Source organism: Sinocyclocheilus rhinocerous, unplaced genomic scaffold (genome assembly GCF_001515625.1).
Source record: "Sinocyclocheilus rhinocerous isolate Xijiao unplaced genomic scaffold, SAMN03320098_v1.1 scaffold468, whole genome shotgun sequence".
In the NCBI taxonomy this organism is placed as follows: Eukaryota; Metazoa; Chordata; class Actinopteri; order Cypriniformes; family Cyprinidae; genus Sinocyclocheilus; species Sinocyclocheilus rhinocerous.
In genome coordinates this window covers 322,154-342,790 of record NW_015635305.1, presented here as the reverse complement: position 1 = coordinate 342,790, position 20,637 = coordinate 322,154, and the positions used below count along the sequence as shown (strand labels likewise).

Sequence of the window (20,637 nt, the reverse complement as noted above, 5' to 3'; positions counted from 1 at the left end):
TCTTTTAACTATTAAGTAGTCATTTAGCTGACAATTTCTTCAAAGCGACTTACAGTAGACTTCTTATGTGAACAACCCCCTGGAGTGGAGCAAAAAGGGGTTAAATGCTTTACTCAAGGGAAGAATGCTGAGAGAAACGACACCAAGCACATCACCCCAACTGAACTAGCGTATACAGCCCTTTTTGGGAATATTTCCTGTGATCTTTGAAAATGGACGTATTTTTGCAATTAACAAACTGGGTTCAGACAGATGCTTGATGCTAAAACAATCCAGATTTGTTATTTAACTACAGCAAAGTTTCCCAAAAGGCTGTTTTGTAAAGCAATTTTATAAAATATAGCTTTTGAAAGCTCTTGGTTGTAAATTGTAGTTGTTTTTTGTGAAACATTATGTTTGTATGAACTTGCCAAAGCAGTTTCGTCCTACCCATTTGGCACTGAGGAAGAGCTTTTGTCTCGAAAATGTTTTGCACTTTGCACTTTTTTACGGCCTCTGATTAAGCATTATAATGAAGATTTTTTGAGGAGGTTTTGCCCTGCATTTGACCATGTGCGGATTGTTTTTTCTGCTGCCTTCATGTTATTTTTGGATCTACGCACCGGACTAACTTTGTGACTTGATATTGGACATCTGGCGCTGCTCCTCTTCTGTGGCTTCATGATGCTTTGAAATGTTCTTCAGCAAGTATTTTTCAGTGCATGTTTGCTGCTTTATGTGCATGGCATTTACCAACGATACGGTTTAACATTGTAAACATGGTACGAACACTGAACATCATCTGCCATCAGTAAACCATCACCAGCTGATGTCAGTGTTTTTGTATACGGGTGTGTTGTTTTGTGACCACAGGAATCAATTTCTGGGATATTTTTCAGGTTTAGTCATGCGAGACAAAAGACAGGACCTCCTTGTAATTTATTGTTTTGTCCAGAAAAGAGATATGAAAAAAAGACCAATCATCTTGTTACTGAGTAAGCTTGTTTGGCCAAATGGAGTTTCAGGCCCAGCAAAACACAGGCATTCTCCAGTGATTAGTAATCTTGGAGGCTGGGCTAGTTGGCCTCATGTTGCTCTCTGCTCAGATTTCCAGGATTTGAGATCATCTGTGCAGCTTTGCAGTCCGGGCCTAAAGTAGACTTAACAGAGATTTTGCAAAAAGCAAAAGCCTAAAGAATAGATTTATCCAGGCCTAATTAAATATTCCAAGAATGTTTTGATTGATGGCAGAGAAAGTTTTTTAAATTTTTTTAATTTTTTTTGTGGCTTCATTTAAATATTTGCACTACCGTTCAAATATTTGGGGTCATTGTTATTATTATTACTATTTTTTAGAAATTAATACTTTTATTCAACAGGGATGCATTAGTGTATATAACTCCACAAAACATAGACCTGTACTGGAGGGAATGGACCTTGCTTACATAGTCAGAAAGATCTAAGTGTAAACACGGGTTTCTGAGTATAAACATAAATATTGACCCAGTTGTGATGTGAAAGGGAAGGATTTTGTGGACAGATGATGAGGTCAAGAATATTTTGAGCCAAAATCAAAAGCAGTACTTGTAGTGCTAACTCTTACAGCGCTGACACCTCATGTACAGCATATTGTGAAGTCATGGCAATATCATGCTGTGGAGCCGTTATTAATCAGAAGAATATCAGAGCACAATACTGGAGAAAACCATAGGTTGCTATTGCTAAATGCTATTTAAATCTGACTGCAGCTGAAAACACTTTCAGCAGGATGGTGATCCAAACACAAGGCCAAGGGGGAAAAAAAGCTTAAAAAAGGTCAAATCCATGATCTCAGTTCCACTGAGAATTTGTGTTACTGCACGAATGTCATGATTAACCAGTCGGATTTGAGTATTCTAAAGATCTGTGTTCTAATTATAGATAGATGGCTGCTCTAATGCTTCAAGTCTATTCCTATGTGTGTATAGATACCTGTCAGAGAGAATAAGTTGAAACGTCTTGCGATGAACCTCCCTTGTATCGTGCCATCTCATAACTCATTAAAGAGCCATAAAGACCATCCTGAGTATCTTTCAGCCTTGACGTTCAGTCGGTGTTCCTTCTCCCCTTTAATGATAGCAGAGTTTATCAGGTGTCATATTCAATCAGCCTGTGTTATACGTGTCCTCCACTTCAGTCTGAAGCCTCATCTCCACTGCAGGCGATTTGGAGGACCATATCTTTCTGTTAATGTTGTCTTTTTGCCCGTTGTGTACAGAGATTTGCATAGTTTGTCCTCTGTTGATTTATGTGGATGATGGGAGAAGCGATGGTGGCCTCTCACAGGCCTGTTTATATGATAATGTCAGCCTGCGGTCTCTAATAGAGCTGAAGAGGGAAAATGGCACCGCATAATTTCCCCATAACGGCTGACACGGGTCTATCCCACACCGCACTGTATGTGATGCTTGTCTCATTGAGCTTGATTTGGCATAGCAAACATCCCCAGCATGAATGCTAAAGACCCGGACACTGTGATCGCTGATACAGTGATTCAGCAGTGACAAGTAATGATTTGAATACATTTTTTATTTTTCATAATACAGATCCTCAAGCAATCATGCACGGAGATTCTAACAGTGGAGCCGTCCAGCGTCTGCGTGAACGGTAAGCATTTCAAGGGCTTTTACAGCTGTCAGGGTGGATGCAATTGTGTTTTTGTGTGTGTGTGCGTGTATGTGGTCGTTGATTTGGGTGAACGCCCAGGAGTGCTTCTCATTATGTCCTCATCTGTTTTACATACCTCAGAGACTTTTGACATTGTTTTGAGAGGGAACGGGTTCACACTGGGGAGGCAAACAGAAGGAGTGCTCTGCAGTTTCGTAGTGGATGGAGTTATTTACAGTAAGTATGGTTATACTGCATATACTGACCTCAACCTTATTTGATATGCTACTTCACAAACCAAATGATTTAAGAGAGGTTTTGTGTCTGAAAGTCAGTTGTGTCAGACAGGAAGTGACAAGCAGGCCACGCCCAGGATGCAACGCACCTAAGATGCAAGTTTTTTGTGGCTTAACAGTCACATTAGGTTACTAACGACAGAATAAGATGCTGAACTACATGAACAAAGATTTTAAGCAGTGATGGCGGGGCCCACCGAGAAACTTCAAGGAGGGCTGCAGGATGACTAAATTAATATAATTATTATTCTTTCAATAAACTTAAACATATAGTCTGACTTAATTTGCTGAAAATAACTATTCATTTAGTTACATTAACACATTGTTTCTATTAATGTATTATGGTTTTATATAATATACTTTATCAAAAAGACTGAAAACTAATTTTTTAAGAGAAATTTCACCCAGAAATGAAAATTTACTCACTCTCATGTTGTTCCAAACCTGTATGACTGAATTCTTTTTTTATGTGGAACACAATGAAAAATATTTTGAAAAATGTCTCTGTGGTTCATACTGTTAAAGCCAAGGGGCTCCTAAACCACACTTGACTTTCATTGTCTGGACACTTTCATTGCATGGATATTTTTCAACGCATCTTCATTTGTGTTTCACATAATAAATAAAGTCAAATAGGTTTGGTATGATTTAACTGTGTATAAAAGTCATACATGTATAGTTTTCCATAAGCAGCCACATGCTATATAGCCACTGCAGTCAGCTCTCTAGTTCTGTCCCTTACAGACTGTATGGTGTTTCCTTTATGAGTGCAGTATCATTAGATGACAGATCCACATATGGCATCCACTTGTTTGCGCGCTGCTTTTGTAACCAGACAGGAAATACATAAATGCTGAATTCTGGGTGCCTTCAGCAGTGGTGCGACAAAGAAATCATTTTCAAGATGAGATGAAAAAAAAATGGCACTCTTCCCTAAACTCTTCCCGAGCACACGTCAGCAGTTCTAGTGAGCCTCTACATCATAATAAATGGCCTGGCGGTACTCATCTTGGGGGGAATTTGCTCTCCAGCTTGTTTGGCTGGGGATCATAACACAATCAACTTTCTGTTCATTTTGCAGAGGTGAAGCCAACCAAGGTGAAGAATGACTATGTCCTGTGTCCTGCTCCAGTTCTGTATTCAGTGGGACAGTGAGTATTCATGTTTCATAATGCAGCAAGTGTCACTGAGATCTCCATATGTACAGAAAGCAGAGTATCTTGTGTATCGTGACTGTTACAGCCTATTACGCAATTGTGACCCATTAAGATATTGTGTGATACACTGGCCTCAAATGTCATGTTACAGCATTACGTTATTGAAATAACCGAGAGACGCAGCACCCTGTTTAGATCAGGGATTAGCTGTGAGCAGCTTGGGTGAAATGATGGTCTGACTTAACCGGGACATTTGATCCACTATTCGTGGTCGCCATTCAAACGGCTTGCTTAATTAACTCTTGGCTGGCAACTGTGACCCATTAAGTAGTTTGCTGCTATGAACGGCTAGTAAACACATCTGGTGGAGGGCTTTAAAAGGATGTGCGACAGATGCACCGATTCCCTTTTCCACGCTCCCATTTAAATAATTCACCGCATACTGACAATAGGCTACCACATAACACCTGCAACATCGTTGAGTGCTAGAAATGTCTCTCTCAGTCTTTTTCCTACCATCTCTGTCCGTTTTCTACCCATCTGTCCAGTTTGCACTCAGAAAACAGCCTGTTTTTGTTTGGAAGCATATCTAGGATATGCCACCTAGAAAACAAGTAATTTCTATCATATATGCAAACATGCTGTATATGAGTTGTCCTGAACAATCCCTAAAGAGCAGACCACTAGGGAATATCAAATAGTGTCTTTTTGGGATTTAAAGGGTCTTTGTGGTTCAGTGACGTAGCGCCAGATATCAGGGTCTCATCTGCAACGACAGCTGTTGGTTCGTCAGACCAGGATCTAGGGCATCTGTCAGCCGGCCCCGTCCCTTTGAGTCTTTGGCTGGAGGGGGTGAGGAACTTTTGTCTGGCAGCAGCACGTCCTCACCTGCGTTTTCACAACAACAACGGAGTGAGAAAAATAACTGAGGGACAGACCTGACACCTGCCTGCAGCACGAGTGGTGGAACGTGCCTCATCAATAATCAATCTGATCTGTCAGGCCGCCATTTTAGTTCCATCTGCACAGGGGGTGGGAGATGCGCCCAGATAACATGGCAGCGCTGCCTCCACCAGAGCTCCTCCTCTCACTCTGCTAGATGATAAAATGATGGTCACTCTTTCTAAAATGAAAGGCAATGACGTGCTGAATGGTTTATTTATTTTTGAATGAAAGTTTGATGTTTTCTTATCAGGTTATGTCATATTGGATGTTTTCACCAATGCTGGAAAGCTGCTTGCCAAGCTACAAGTTAATCATAATTTGATCTTGAATACACTACAGTCAGCGTATTCTTGTGGGAAAGTAGTTAGTTATACTACTGTTCAAACCGTTGGGTTTGGTAAGATTTTATAAATGTTTTTGAAAGACGCCTCTGCTCACTGAGGCTGTTTATTTGATCAAACATACAGCAAAATTGTTCAATATTATTACAATTTAAAATAACTCTATTTAATGCATTTTAAGCTGAATTTTCAGGAGTCATTACTCCAGTCTTTAGTGTCACACATGATCCTTCAGAAATCATTCCAATATGCTGATTTGGTTCTCAAGACACATTTCTTATTGTTAAGTATCAATATTTTTGTGGAAACAGATACTTTTTTCATGATTCTTCAATTAATATAAAGTTCAAAAGAGCAGCATTTATTTGAAATAGAAATCGTTTGTAACATTATAAATGTCTTTACTGATGCTTTTGATCAATTTAATCCATCTTTGCTGAATAATAAAAAAAAAAAATCTAACTGACCCCAAAATTATAAAGTATAGTTAATGCTACATGCTACTAACAAGAAGTAGCTAACCAAATTTAAACTATTTAAGGTGGCAATGTTTTTTAATGTAACTGATATCAGGTGTAATTGATTTATTGTAATCAGAGCAGCTTTAACCGGGCACAAAAACAATTCAGACATAAAATGAAAAAATAATAGCATCTCATTTCAAAACAATGTGATGTCATTACTTGGCAGTGAATCTAACAGATTTAACTTTGCTCAAACTTCAGTCAGGCCTGTTTGCCATTGTGTTGCAATCTGTGAGGCCTTATGCATATGTTAGGTCTTCAATAATGCAATAATGCCCTTAGTGACACCCGTGTCATCCCATTCAGCTACGTCACTTTCAGTTTCTGTCACCATGTGCTTTGTGACAAGAAATCAAACTCACACACCACTCTCAGTCTACTGTGGTGCTATGAGGGGCCTTCTGTGACTGCAAGAGCACTTTTGTGTCCATGTGCTTGACTCATTCTGCTGAACTTCTGTCACATATTCCTCTACTCTGCATTTCTAGACAAAAGCAAACCATTAGATGAGGCAACTTTGTTTAGCATGGGATTCACCTGATTTCAATATAAATGTAATTGGAAACCTTTTGGGAATGCCTTTTAGCGTTTACCACAGAGTTTCCTCTTTTGATATGGGACATTCTGGCAGGCATTGTGGTTTCAGAGTACCTCTGAAGATAAATAAATCAGCCTTCATTGATTGTGGTGTTTGTTGCCAATTGCAGTGTGTCCAAGAATACTGATTAAATGTAATCAGTTCTCACGGAGCATCACATAAATATTCCTCCAGAACTACTTTGTGTCTAACAAAGACTGAACAAAGGTGATCTGAGGAATTTTAGAGAGTCAAGTGCAAGGAAATACAATCCTTTAGTGAATCGGTTCTCCTCTCTTCACCAAACATACAGATATCCAGCTTGATTAACAACCTGCCTCCCATTTGCATGTATTGAGTATGTCAGCTGAATTAGCCTCTCCTCTCATCCATTCAGCACACGGACCTAGTTAACATGCAAAAAACCCTTTACAAGCTTCCTGCAGCCTCAGGACTAGATTTTCAAAAGGCTATGACAATTCAAGCTAATATCACGTAAAAACCCTCAAGAGACCAAAACACTACATTACAGTGCAGTACTGTGACAGATTTTAAAGTGTGGGTTAGGCTGTTATGGGAAAAGTTAGTTCTTCTATTGTTTTTTGTGAAGTAACCTTGCTGTTCTCATTGGTAATACTTTGCGCAAGACCCAAACATTAGTGAAATCTTTGTTGTTCGCTGTAGATAACTCTTATTCTGCAATGTCTCTATAGCATCGTCATTGACTCTGCAGACAGTGGTCTGTCTTTTTTACATATTCTCTCATTTTGGGAAGGATCTCAGGCGTTCAGTCAGTCGATTTCCTGCTTGAGGATTCTCATTAGCCCCATGGTAATTGTCTCCTGCATAATAGACATATGGAAATTACAATGCCGTTCATCATTAGTGCCTTAATTGCAAGCCACCTTCAACTCCCTCCTCAGTAAATAAGAGAGAATTTCAACTCAAATTCTGTAGGAATTAAACTTCAAATAATCTTCATGACACCAGTAAGCATCACTTGTTTTGAAATTTTTATATGTATTTGTAGTTTATTTAGTTTATTAGTTTTAATTTGGAATTCATATAGAATTTTATTTCTCTTTTTTGCCTATTTTGGTTTACTTTCGACATGAGTTTAAAGTAATTCCCCTTTTCTTCCATTTAATCTGTAAAACACTCCCTATTATGACACACTTATTTTATCAGACATTACATCATATTCTAAATAATTCCCAAATTGACCCATCCCTATAGTTGCTTCTCCATTTCAATGGACCCTTTTCACAAGACTGTGATGATGCGTTTAACGGTCATCAGCATCGTAAATCCTCGAAAGTTTTTCATATTTGTATTTTTAAAAAAAAATGTATGTACATTTATAACATTATTCTTTGTATTATATCACCTTTACATCAAATTACAAAAAAACTGTTAACGCTAATGCGAGGGTGTTTCTAATGCAGTGTCTATGGGAGGGACAGTAAATTTGACATCGTTCTCTCTTCTGACTGCCGTTATCAGTCTCTCTCAATTTTTTTCCTTTTACTGAAAGTCATGAAAACACTATCGTGGAGTTTTTCTTTTGCTATTTGAGCAAATGGGAATGCAAAAAATATATTTGTGGTACTCTCCCATTCACTGCTCTTCAAGTTGACCCAACTATGACGACTTCCGCTGCTGAGAAACCCGGAAATGTGAAAAAGGTCCATTGTAACTGTCGTCATATTACAGAAACATATTACAGAAAAATCTCGGCAAGTAAAGCAGAATATACAATTGTGCTTAAAGAATAACTATGTCATTCTTATTTTCAAACGTTATTCAAGGCAGTGTATAATTACCATTACATTAAAAAAACATTAAAATGTCCAATTATGCGTTCTCTTCCTACAGACAAATGGAGGTTCTGATCAGTTTGAACAATGGCACATCGTATATCTCCAGTGCTTTCATCATCACTGCCTCCACATGTGTAAGTCAAACATGAGATCAGAATTTTCGAAAATGTCTCTTCAGCTTATATACTTACAACAGAATTTAGATTGATTTTATATTAGATGCAGTATTTCCTTTGTTTCTTTCTGTTTTCATAACATTTTGCTATTATCCTGTTTTTTAAAGCTAACTGTAAATGTTCCCTCTCTCATTAGTCGGACGGCACAGTGGTGGCCATTGTGTTCTTGGTGCTCTTTCTCCTGTTGGCTTTGGCTCTGATGTGGTGGTTCTGGCCTCTCTGCTGCACCATTGTAAGTGTCGCATGTCTTTCAGTATCCCAGTGTGAATTTTGTCCCTTTTCACCTACAGAATCTATATTGAGATTGAACTGGTATTGAGATTAACATTAACATGTTTATTTCTCATTATTTATATTTGCCTATATGGTATTGTAACTGTAAATTCTCTTGAAGTTTACATCATTCGTTTACAGTAAGATAAGAATTTAGTAGTAGGAGCTCTATTGCTGTAATATACTGCTCTGGTGTTTTTTTAAAAGGCAAAGCACAATACACAGACCTGTCCACATCCTGTCTAATCATCTGATACATGCAACCAGACCAGCTGCCAAAAATACAGAAGTATTTCATGTGCGAAAAAAAAGAAGCTCTTTTCCTGTTGCTTGGGTTTTTAACCAAACAAAGTGTATAGTATAGCTCTCCTATACTTAAAATAATAATTGAAATAAAAAAGCAGCTATGCTTCTCGGGCTCTGATGTGCTTGTGTATACAGATGGTGCACTTACAAAACATCTAGAATTCGGGGAGCTGGCGAGTATCGCTATGGCAATCAGCGTCACTGCACCACAAAATGATATGCACCAACTCTCTTTGAGAACCTGGCGGGAGCCTTTCCAGGATGAGATGGAAGCATATTTTGGAAAACCAACAAAGGCATTAAAATGTAAACCCCCCGCAGCATGTCTGGACTCGGCCCTGTTTGTCTTGGTGGAGGAGCTGCTGTTCCTCTCCATCAGGGACCCCGGCACAAGAGAAGGGCCATGTGTGCTTTGTTAATATTTAAACTCAGCCTTGCCAGTTTTCAGCAATCAGAGAAATACAGAAGCACCTCATCCCCAGAAACACACAAATTACTATCCACAGCCACAGCAACACGTTTTTTGCAGAAATTCCAAAATTTTACCAAATAATAATTAGAAAGGTCATAAGAAAGTAGAGGGTCAGGTATGAAAGTATGTGTTTTTGCGCCATGAAATGGGTCAGTCTAAAAACTAAATTGACTACAGTGGTCTATCTAAACATTAAGTGCCATATATGTATGTAAATAAATAAAAAAACATTTTACTTATAAATTATTTTTTTAATTAAATATTAAGCGTAATTTTATTTGGATAAAGACATGTTTATTTATGTTTTGATAACACAATCTTAGGTCATTTATTTGTTGTTTTACTGCAAACAGGTTAATTTTATGTTAATGGTAATGCACCATTTTAATTTGCAAATATGCTACCTGCTACTTGTCCATGATCATGTTAAGCCTGGGAAACAGCGTGACACAACAATGTGTTCAGAGGGGTGAAATGGACAGATTATAAACTCCAATTGGATATAATTATCCCGAAAGCCATATGGGCACGTTGCACTGCTGGACTGTGATTGGTCGATTCCACAGCTGTGCCACTAGTTTTTAGCCCCTCGTGCGAGTGTCAGATGGCTAAGTACACTGACATTTTAGGATTTAATTATCAGCTCTTTATCGTCCGAACCACATTTAAAGGGTTGTCCCGGCTCCACATCTGTCCGTCAGGTAGTTTGAGAACCTAACAGCCCAGCGTGTCATTTGTGTAATGCCTTATTTATCCCACAATATGCCTGGCAAATATAAATCTGCTGTTTAATTACTCAATAAAAAAAGCTAATCCTTTACCACAAGGTTCTCTCCGAAGTTATGTTAATCATCACACGCTGTGGCCCCACGGACGGATGGGACTGGATTTTCCAGCAGTCAGTTGTGAGTCAAAGAGCAATTAATTAACTCTAATTGATAATTTTCCATCATTATAATGGTAACAATGGCAAAATGGTATCAGTGCGCTTTAATGTGAATGAAACAGCTGTTCTACCCATGATCTGTGATGATTAAAAGGCATTTTTTTCCCTGAAAACAAATTTAGTAAATGCTTAACCTGCAATGGCAGTGTATCCATATTTCATGTTTAATGAGACAAGGCTTGCTTCCATTTTGGAAAGCATCTGCAATGGAAGGGGTTACATGGTTGACAGGTGAAACATGGTCACATCCAAGACGTTTTATCTAGATTGTTGGAGTCTTACAAAGGGTCATCTATGCTGAGCTTTTCGAATTACATATGTAGCAATTATATTACAGTAGTTTGCCCTTTTCACCTCAGTGACTGGGACTGGTAAATGACATTGGATTCAAACAAACTTTTGTCTAGTAACACATTTATCCATCATGTTGAAGAGTGGTTAGATGTGTCAGGTCAGTTGATAAGCAGTTTGCTGAGCGATCACTAATATGACGACATTTCCAGTGAGGAAGACGTCTTGACTGTGAGTGAAGTCACCTGCTGAATCCAGCGTAGTGTTTCTCGTGACAGATACGCAGTCAGAGAAAGTGCTACAGGAAGACATCTCATCCTGTTAACTCTCCTCTCCTTTGCACTGGGGATCGGCCTGGAGTGAAGCCCAAGTTTCCCTTCTGCATTTAATTGCAGCTAATTAATTCCTCAGGACTTTATGATTGGGGGATTACAGGGGAGCGTTGAATCTCGTCCAATTAATTACGAGGTAAACGGACCACTGTGCTCACCCCAAAGACTCCCCTGTCAACAAGTTGATTTTTGGGCTTTATTTTGCACCAGGGGCCTACAGGGTTAGTTTACAAGCAGATCCCTGTAATCAATTGTGGTGGTGCCAGGCTCTATATGTATATATATATATATATATATATATATATATAAAAACATGTAATTTTTGTATAACTTACAAAAAGGTTTATTTACTGTTCCTTCGAAGGTATTATTTTTAAAATGCTAAAATATAGTCAACATTTCAAAAGTTTGGGGTAAGATTTATTTTTAATTTTTTATTCTAATTTTATTCAGCAAGGATGCATTAAATAGATCAAAAGTGACAGTAAAGACATTAATGTTACTATAAATGTTTCAGATAAATGCTATTCATAAAAAGAGTTTTGAAAAAATTGTATCAAGGTTTTTTACAAAAATAATTAGCAGCACAACTGTTTTAAGCATCGATAATAATAATAATATATGTCTCTTGAGCACCAAATCAGCATATTGGCATTATTTCTGAAGGATCATGTGACTCTAAAGTCTGATATAAGAAAATCCAGTTTTGGCAGCACAGGAATGAATCATGTTTTCCAAAAATATAATTCCTAAAATATTAAAATCCTAATTAAAATCTTAATGACCCCAAAATTTTGAATGGTAGTGTGCATAAATATAAAAGTAACACATCTGCTGTAATTGCAATGCTTTCTTTGAGGCTGGAAGTATCAAATTGATCAATTTTCTGTCCATATTTTTTTTTTTCAGAAGCCAGAGCCAGAACCAATACCCAAGAAAAAGTGGCCAACTGTGGATGCATCTTATTATGGAGGAAGAGGAGCTGGTGGAATCAAACGCATGGAGGTGAACATCGAGACATTACACTTTAATGATGCTTATAATGATTTGCAGCCCCCTGATGACAGGAAAGGTTTTGATGTCATCACAGCTGTCTTTGAGCATTTAGCAGTTGTCCACCACCTCCACTCTCTCTCTCGGGAGTGTTGATGACCTGTCTGACATTATTAATGCTTTGTATGCTTATTAAGTCACGTATTGCTACAGCAACATGTTTCTTTTTCTGACAGTTTTCATAATTCTAGGACTAACATAAAATTGTAATTTATACAACAGTTTTGAACGGTTAATGAGCTGTGCAGAGTTCAAGTGGGGGTGTGTAATTTTGCCTGGAGGCTGGAGCTAGAATGTTTTTGGAAAGTTGGACTATCCTGGTTTTCTTTGGCTTTCTCTTTCTTTCTTTTTCTATCCTGGTTTTCTTTGGAGTGAGAGTTTAGCAGAAAATGGAAAATCTGGAGTGGACATGGAGTGGGGTGCTTTGATTGGGGTCACACATAGGGATACACAATATATTGATACCATATTGGTTATCGGTTGACATTAGAGTTTATATTTTTTGATTTGCCAGTATCAGTCGATATTGGATATTTAATTGTACTTTTTTTTTGCTTTCATCTAACCCTTACCTAAAGTTATTCTTTTATAATAGAATAATTGTATAACACATTTTTAATAAATCTCAAAGATACAGGAATATGTAAAAAATATTAGTTTTTATATTGTACATGATAATGTTACATTGACATTATAATTGCCTAAATTGACTTGTAGCATTTAAACTGTGCATTACCTGGTGACATGCAAAACTTTGACTTCATTTGGAAATATTTTTATTGGTGTGAGACCCCCCAAAAAAATAATTATTAGCAGGTCAAATTTTATCTGAAATGTAAGTTACTTGATATTAACTGATATTAAAATGTTTACAGAACTGCAAAATAACTTACTCTTGTTCAGTACAACAGCACCCCAGCTCATGTGATATTGCTTTATTAACATAATTCTAGGTTATATTGTTCATTTGATAAAGTCACTGGAGTCATTTGGTATGGTAGTTCTACTTGTGTTGCTTTAGATGAAATGCAAATATTAGTATACTTAACTGCTAAGGGTCAGATATTCTTCATTTTGGTTCAGACCTGAATAATCAGGTGGAGGATTAATGAAGTGAGCTTGGAAAAGAAAACATATTGTTTTCTTTTGATCCACAAAAGAACGCTTGCTCTTCTTGCCCGTCTAAAAGCCTTTGTGTCTGTGATGTCAAGCTCAACACAACTCAAAGTTTCTGATAGAAATCCCCTTAAATGTAGCACAGCCCCTGACTGATGGTTTTGACGTGACAGGGCCCTGCCAGTTCAGCTTCCATGATGTCCCGCTGTCTTAAGTCATGTTGACGCTGAAGGATTGAGAACTGCTGTGACGAGATGAATTCATCTTGCTGACTTCCATTCTGTCATTCGACTTTGTTCAGCTGAAATGTGCTACTTAGTTAGCACTGTATCCATCTCAAAGCTGGTTTGATACACGCTCAGCCATCCTTTCTCCAAGCTCCAAAGTAAAGGAGACATCACTAAGGTTCCCTCTGAAATCTTAACTTTTCCCATGTGTGTGTAAAGCTCAGGGCTTACCGGAGCACAACTTTCTTTAATGTTTCGAAAGCTTTCATTCATCCAGACAACCTATCTCCATTTCTAAAACCATCTCAGGATCTGGGGAAGAGGTTTGCCTAAGATCAACCTGCCTACTTCCTCTTTACTTAAAACACAGCCTGACATGTAAAGAGGGAAACATGGGATGCAGAGAATGTTTTATTAATTGAGAGTTGTTGCAGAATGGGACGTCCTGGGATGCTGTAGAAAAGCTGTTCTATTGATGTGTTTTTTAACCTACAGCTTGAGGAGTGCAGTTTTAATTAAGGCTTTTCAATGAGGGACAGGCATGAATTTATTATGTCTTTTATGTCATAAATTATTTCATGTCTTTATATATATCTTTATTTATAGTTTTAATTAATTTTAATATATAATGTAATGTAATATAACATAATATAATATAATATAATATAATATAATAAAAATTTCTGTGTAGGTCCGTTGGGGAGAGAAAGGGTCCACAGAGGAGGGTGCACGGCTCGAGATGGCCAAGAATGCAGTGGTGTCAATACAAGAGGAGACAGAGGAACCCATGATCAAAAAGCCACCCGCACCCCCACCCACATACCATCGATCTGAATCCAAGTGGTATACTCCAATCAGGGTGAGTCACTTCCTGTTGCTATTGAGGCCATCTCTTCTCTCCAAAGATTAGTGGAAAGGAAATCAAGCTGAGGCCACATCTTGATATTTTTGTTTCATCATAGGGTCGACTTGAGGCACTGTGGGCTCTTCTGCGGCGACAGTATGACCGAGTTTCACTCATGCGCCCAACTACCACAGATAAGGTAAGCCGCAGAAGGTTTACCCCAGTGCAGATTGCAAATATGATTCATCACCCTTACATACTATACCAAACTAGATAATTCTGTTGCTGCAAATGAAGCATAACGGGGTATCAGTGTGTTGTAACAGTTCAGGGGCATGCGTGTGTGTGTTTGTGTGCGTGTTACAGTGAATATGTGTGCAAGTTTCACAAACCTTAGCTGCAAACTCTTGCAACAGGATGTGACTGTCATGAGTTCGTATTGCAGACACTTCCTCTTTTGTAACTTTTGTAGTGCACTAATATGTGTGTACAAACAAGTCGTATGAATGTGCAAAAAAAACATTTAAGGGCCTTAAATTTAGCAACAGAATGTGCCGCTTGATTTTTATCGTTGTACAGATTACACTACCATTGAAAAGTTTGGGGTCTCCAAGATTTCTTTTACGATTTTTTTTTCTAATCGTCAAATTAGTTGCTTGATGAAATAAATGTAGTTTTGATGATTTGACAATTAGAAAAAATTTGACGATTTTCTAATCGTCAAAGTTTTTCTAATTGTCAAATCATCAAAACTAAATTGATTTAATCAAGCAAACAGTAAAATATTGTAAAATATTCTTACAATAAAAACAGTTTTTTTGTTTTAATATATTCTAAAACATTTGTTAATATTACCAATATTAAAAAGGGTTGTGCTGCTTAATATTTTTGTAGATTTTTTTCAGGATTATTAGATAAATATAAAGTTCAAAAGAACAGCATTTATTTGAAATATAAATCTTATACAGCATTATAAATGTATTTACTGTCACTTTTGATCAATTTAATGCGTCTTTGCTGAATAAAAACATTAAATAACCCCAAAATTTTGACCGGTAGTGTATATTAAATATGAAGTGAACTTGAGTCAAATGGATCATCCTGTTGTGAGACTAAAGTAAACAGGCTTGAAGTAAACAAGTCGTGCTGACAATGGGCACACTACAATTTAACTTTTTTTTTCCCTAAAGTAGGGCACAGTTTGAAGTATTTGTTTGGGTTTGTTTCATCTTGAAGAAGCCCTCACCGCATGTGCGGCACTAGTGCTCCCATTAGCTACAATATCCCAGTCACGCTTGAGCCACTTGTTCTGTTTTACTTTCTTCAAACGAACTGTTAAAACCTTTGTAACTCTCAATACATGTGAGAGGAGGGTCTGGAGCCTCCAAGCGGGACCCTGGCACACTTCAGTCAGACCACAGCTCGATCGTGCAGACTTTCAAGCCCTTGATCAAGTGTACTGGGTGCAGGCATGAGCTATCAAAGCCCGAGGAGTCCCTTGCCAGAGCCAAGGTGGGCCGCGTACGCTCGGCTAGAGAGAGGGGGGCTTTGATGCCCGACAGGAACCCTCTGGGGTCATGAATTTTTCAGCGCCGGATCCGTGGGGTTATGAGGACTCATACAGGTGTAAGGAAGCAGGTTGTCGCAGACATCTGTTCAGCTCTGAGACCTCTCCCGGTCCCTCCCCCCACTCCACCCACAGACAGACTGCTGGATTGTCAGCAGATGTAGTTTTTTCAAGACAGCCTGAACACTTTCTGCTCTCCCATTTACCGCCTGAGGGGCTCCAACACCAAAGGTAGAGCGGAGGGTGGACACAGCTGCACTGCCGAACTTGCCTGGGGCACAAATAAAGAGATCTAATGTGGTTTGACTGTGTTGTTAGGGAGACCGGGGAGCCAGAGAGGCACTTCAGAGCCAGCTTAGCGCTGCAACATCTGCCGTCAAGTTTCCGGAAAGAGCGGCGGGGGACAGCAGGTAGAGAAGGTGGCAGCGCGTCAAGGGCTGGCCTATTACTGGCGGGGGCTCTTTTGAATGCACGCCTGCCCGCCCCTGTGTTTCTCTCTCTCTCTCTTGCTCCCGCCTCTAACTAACCGTCTCGGCAGGGTTCGGTATTGTTTTACAAAGCAGCAGTCTGCAAAACACACTAATAAGCACCTTTATAAATGATACATTAACATACATTAACCCCAGAGAGATGCCACACAAAGCCAATCTCGAGACGGGACCCGCAGAACAGGCTTTTGTTTCTCCTGCTGCTGTGGGTCTTAAAGGGATAGTTCACCCAAAAATGACAATTCTGTCATCATTTATTCTACCATTCAAACGTTTGGGGTTGGTAAGATTTTTGTAAAGTTTTTTTTAAAGCAGTCTCTTATGGTCACCAAGGCTGCATGTATTAAACCAAAAATACAGTAATATTGTGACAAAATTATTACAATATAAAATCGATGTCTGTTTGAATATATTTTAGAATCCTGTAATGGCAAAACTGAATTTTCATATGAACCTTCAGATTCATTAGCATTTATTTTTAAAATCTTTTGTATAATTAGAAATGTCACTTTTGATCACTTTAATGCATCCTTGCTGAATGAAAGTATAAAATAATAATTAAAAAAATCTTATTGACCCCAAACTTTTGAATAGTAGTGTATATAAAATAGGTAAATATGTAGTAAAGTGTAGTCAAGTGAATCATCCTTGACCATGATTTAGGATTTTTTTTTAACCCAAAGTACGGCACAGTTTAAAGCATTTGTTTGTATTCGAAAAACATTTTCTCATGTCGTTCCAAACCTGTATGACTCACATTCTTCTGTGGAACACAAAAGGATATAAAAAAAATAAAAATAATTCTCCATACAATGAAAGTCAGTGGGGTCCACTATTGTTTTGGATCTCATTAACTTTTATTATATGGACAAAAACAGTTAAAATATCACCTGTTGTGTTTCACAAATGAAAGAACGTCATGCAGGTTTGAAATGCCATGAGAATAAGTAAACGATGACAGAATCAGAATTTCTTTTTATTGCTTTTGTTTCCTCACTGGAGACTTCTGGGGGTGGTATGGGAGTAATGATGTTAACTCATGGTGATTATAGATAGGGTGGTTTTACAATATTCATTTTCAAGATGTCGTTCAGCAGGATATTTCTTCTTTCTTTTTTTTTGTTGAGGAAATCAATCCTCATTTTCTCTCTGGTTTCAACTCCCACACTCACTCACTCAGGCTGAGTCGATACTGTCAGAGGTTTTGAAGCCAAGGAAGGCTCAATACAAGCTTGGTGCAAATGCAATATTTGCAGATTTAGCACCAATGGCCCCCCACACCCCCAGAAAGCATTGTTCAAGACGTATAATGTCACTTTAGCGTAGCCTCTGCATACATTAAACCCTATTAAAATCTCTCTCTGTATAACACATACCTTATTAGCCAGTGCCGACTGCTTGCCTCCTTAGGGCAGTGCTGTAATGAGGTGGAGTGTATTTTTAAATGGTGTAAATTCCGACCTCAGACAAAGAAAACATGTCAGCTCGCAGTCCCGAGGCCTAGCGCTCGTGGCGGAACTCGCCCTGGCAAAAATAAATATATAAATAAATATAAATGTACTGTTGCGTCCCAGTGTGACAGCATCTTAATTTAACAGTCATCGGTCACATAAACAGAGCAGTGGGAGCATTTTAATTAAGAGACTGTGAGCGGGCGGCACGGCGGGGCCAGCTCTTGAAGAATGCCATTAGAGGAGGCAGGAGAGAGGAAGAGAGGGAGGCAACGCTGGCATGGAGAAATAGCAACGGAGTAGAGGACGAAGGAGAGAGTGAGAACGAGGGAGAGAGCGAGGGAAAGATTACAGCTCTAGGCTGGCGGTCCGGGTCCCTCAGGTCGGAGGCACACATGGCCAGGCTTAGCCGCAATAGTGTTTAAGAGCCCAGTCTCATGACTGGATTAGGGCGCAGAGCGGCAGACCGCGAACTGTTTGTGTTTTACCCCGGGAGCCAAGAGAGCGAACGGTGTCCTAATGAACTAGCAAGGCCAGTATGAAGTGGGTCTGGCTGCTGTAGTGAGGGACAACTGCCTAATGAGCAGAACTGAGCTGCACTGAACAGATCAGCAATACAACAACCGTCAGAAATGTGGTTTGCTTGGCACTAGGTAAAAGCAGCATCGTTTAGATATGCACTCTCTGCGTTGCATTTCGAGCTTGTGTGTGTTTTTTTTTGTTTTTTTGTGCAGTGTTAAAAAATACTTTTTCTTATTCCAAAGACAAGTATTAAGCCATTTGTAGGCTGATGTGTAAATACTGTAACATCGCTGCAAAAAATAATTTTGTTAATAGGCACTTTTTTTATTGTATTGCAAAATATCTAAATATTCTTCAAATAAGAATTTCAAGCAAATCAAATATAATCGAATAAAACTGAGAATCATATCTGATATTAAGACTTGTTTTCAGACATTATATCTTGAATTAAGTTTATTTTTATTGCCTAATTTTTAAATTGTAGTTTTATTGTTTTAAGTATAAACCTACCTATATTTAGTGAAGTTTATGCTTAAAACAAAGACAAGAATGCGAGAAGAAAAAAAAAAGTAAATGAACATATAATATTAATCTAAAAAGTGTATTGTTTAAGGGATGATTATCTATTTTTATTGGAAAACAACATTAAAATACTGAAAATGTGGACTGATTTTTATTTATTTATTTTCAGCAATTGAGGTAATTTTTATTTTAATTTGTTTATTTTTGCAGTGATATGAGTTTGGGGCAAGGCAATCTGTTTAATCTGATTTAACAGTTATTACTTCTGTAGTTCCATTTAGTGATGCTGTGTGCAGAAATTAAACACTTCAGCTTTAAGGAAAAATAGTTTTTTGGTTACATTTAAATGGCTTAATTTTTCGGCCCAAAATTATTTTGTGATGTATCCCATTGATAAGCAGATTTTGTATAATCAATATGCTGATTAAACAAGAGCACAAATTGTGGACTCACATCTCGAGAAGAATGACAGGAGAAACGAGTGCTTAATAGTATTTAATGATTTAATCTCTCTCTGATTGTGTTATCACAGGATGTTATGTGACAAGTACAGTGCAAATACAGTTTTTTTTGCCTCTAGGAAAAAAAAACACTTTTTGTTCTGTGAACAAATACAAGCAACCGTTGGTCTCCGTGTACAAATAAAACCTGGCAAATGTTATTTAGTTGAAACATACTCTAGATCAGAGGGCACAAGATTTCTAATTAATGGGGTAATTGGAATTAAATCAGAGCGTCACAAATAATAAAGCAAGAGGAAAGCACTTGTTTATGGAAGCAGAGAGCTGACCGCGTAACGAAATATTAACATATTTATAGAAGTATGAGTCTTTCACCTTCTGCTGTAAATCTTCACATCTTCATAATTTTCTTGAGCAGCTGATTTTTTTTAGCCATTACAGCACCATTGTGTTTGTTATGACAATCGGTGTGCATCCTTTAAACATGCTTGTGTCTTTTTTTCTGGTCCTCATTAGTGCTATCAGCAGACTGGCCTGTTACCCTTAACAAGCATTAAGTAGAAAGCTGACAGTTCAGTTAAAGCGCACCGGCCCTAGAGGAGAAATGACAGCTTTAACAATGACTGGCTTGCTGATTCCATGAAATGGCCCCTTGCTCTATGAACCAGGTCTCTCTCCGTCTTTTTTGGGGGGGATATGTGAAATGCAGAAAGTAGGGCAGATGTCCATGTGGCTGGTTGTAAATTCGACAATGTCTGCCGTGTTAATCTATGAGCCTCCTCAAACAGCCAGACCTCCTGGTAACAAGATTAGGTTGGGGACCCCAGTGAGCTTGGTTTGGAGGGTGGCACTATGAACTAGAAACTGGGGGGCCGGGGGGGGAGTGCCAAAGCGGATGACAGAGCTCTTGGGTTGGAGTAGTGTACACATTAGATGGGTTTGGAGAGGAACTAACCTGTCCACAAATGTAGATAGATAGCAGTTTTCTTATTTGTTGGGGCTTTTGCCATTGTCTCAGTACATTAAGCACTATTAAATTACTATTAGTGTTGTCGTATGATCCTCAGCAGTGGAAATAAATTTCAATTTACTTCAAAAAACAAAGTTTTTGTTTATGCAATAGATAGATAGATAGATAGATAGATAGATAGATGGTTTTGGGATGATAACCATAGAACATGGTTTAATTTGGGGGAAAACAAACATTCAAATCATTTATGTCATTCTTACGATTTCTCTTTATGCTTTCAATTTCTTTTATAAGCTTTCAGCATGGCTTTATTTGACTTAAAACTTTCTTTCTGG

At 38.2% G+C, this 20,637-nt stretch overlaps 1 protein-coding gene across 1 annotated transcript in view; it reads left to right on the top strand.

The window, feature by feature from the left end:
* The window catches only part of LOC107746853 (anthrax toxin receptor 2-like), a 43,063-nt gene that overhangs the window by 6,405 nt on the left and 16,021 nt on the right, over positions 1 to 20,637 (top strand). Inside the window, exons 8-15 of the mRNA XM_016561184.1 lie at positions 2,565 to 2,625; positions 2,767 to 2,862; positions 4,003 to 4,072; positions 8,341 to 8,419; positions 8,598 to 8,693; positions 11,991 to 12,086; positions 14,169 to 14,336; positions 14,440 to 14,520. Of these exons, the coding sequence (XP_016416670.1) occupies positions 2,565 to 2,625; positions 2,767 to 2,862; positions 4,003 to 4,072; positions 8,341 to 8,419; positions 8,598 to 8,693; positions 11,991 to 12,086; positions 14,169 to 14,336; positions 14,440 to 14,520 (747 nt within the window). The remainder of the gene's footprint in view (positions 1 to 2,564; positions 2,626 to 2,766; positions 2,863 to 4,002; positions 4,073 to 8,340; positions 8,420 to 8,597; positions 8,694 to 11,990; positions 12,087 to 14,168; positions 14,337 to 14,439; positions 14,521 to 20,637) is intronic.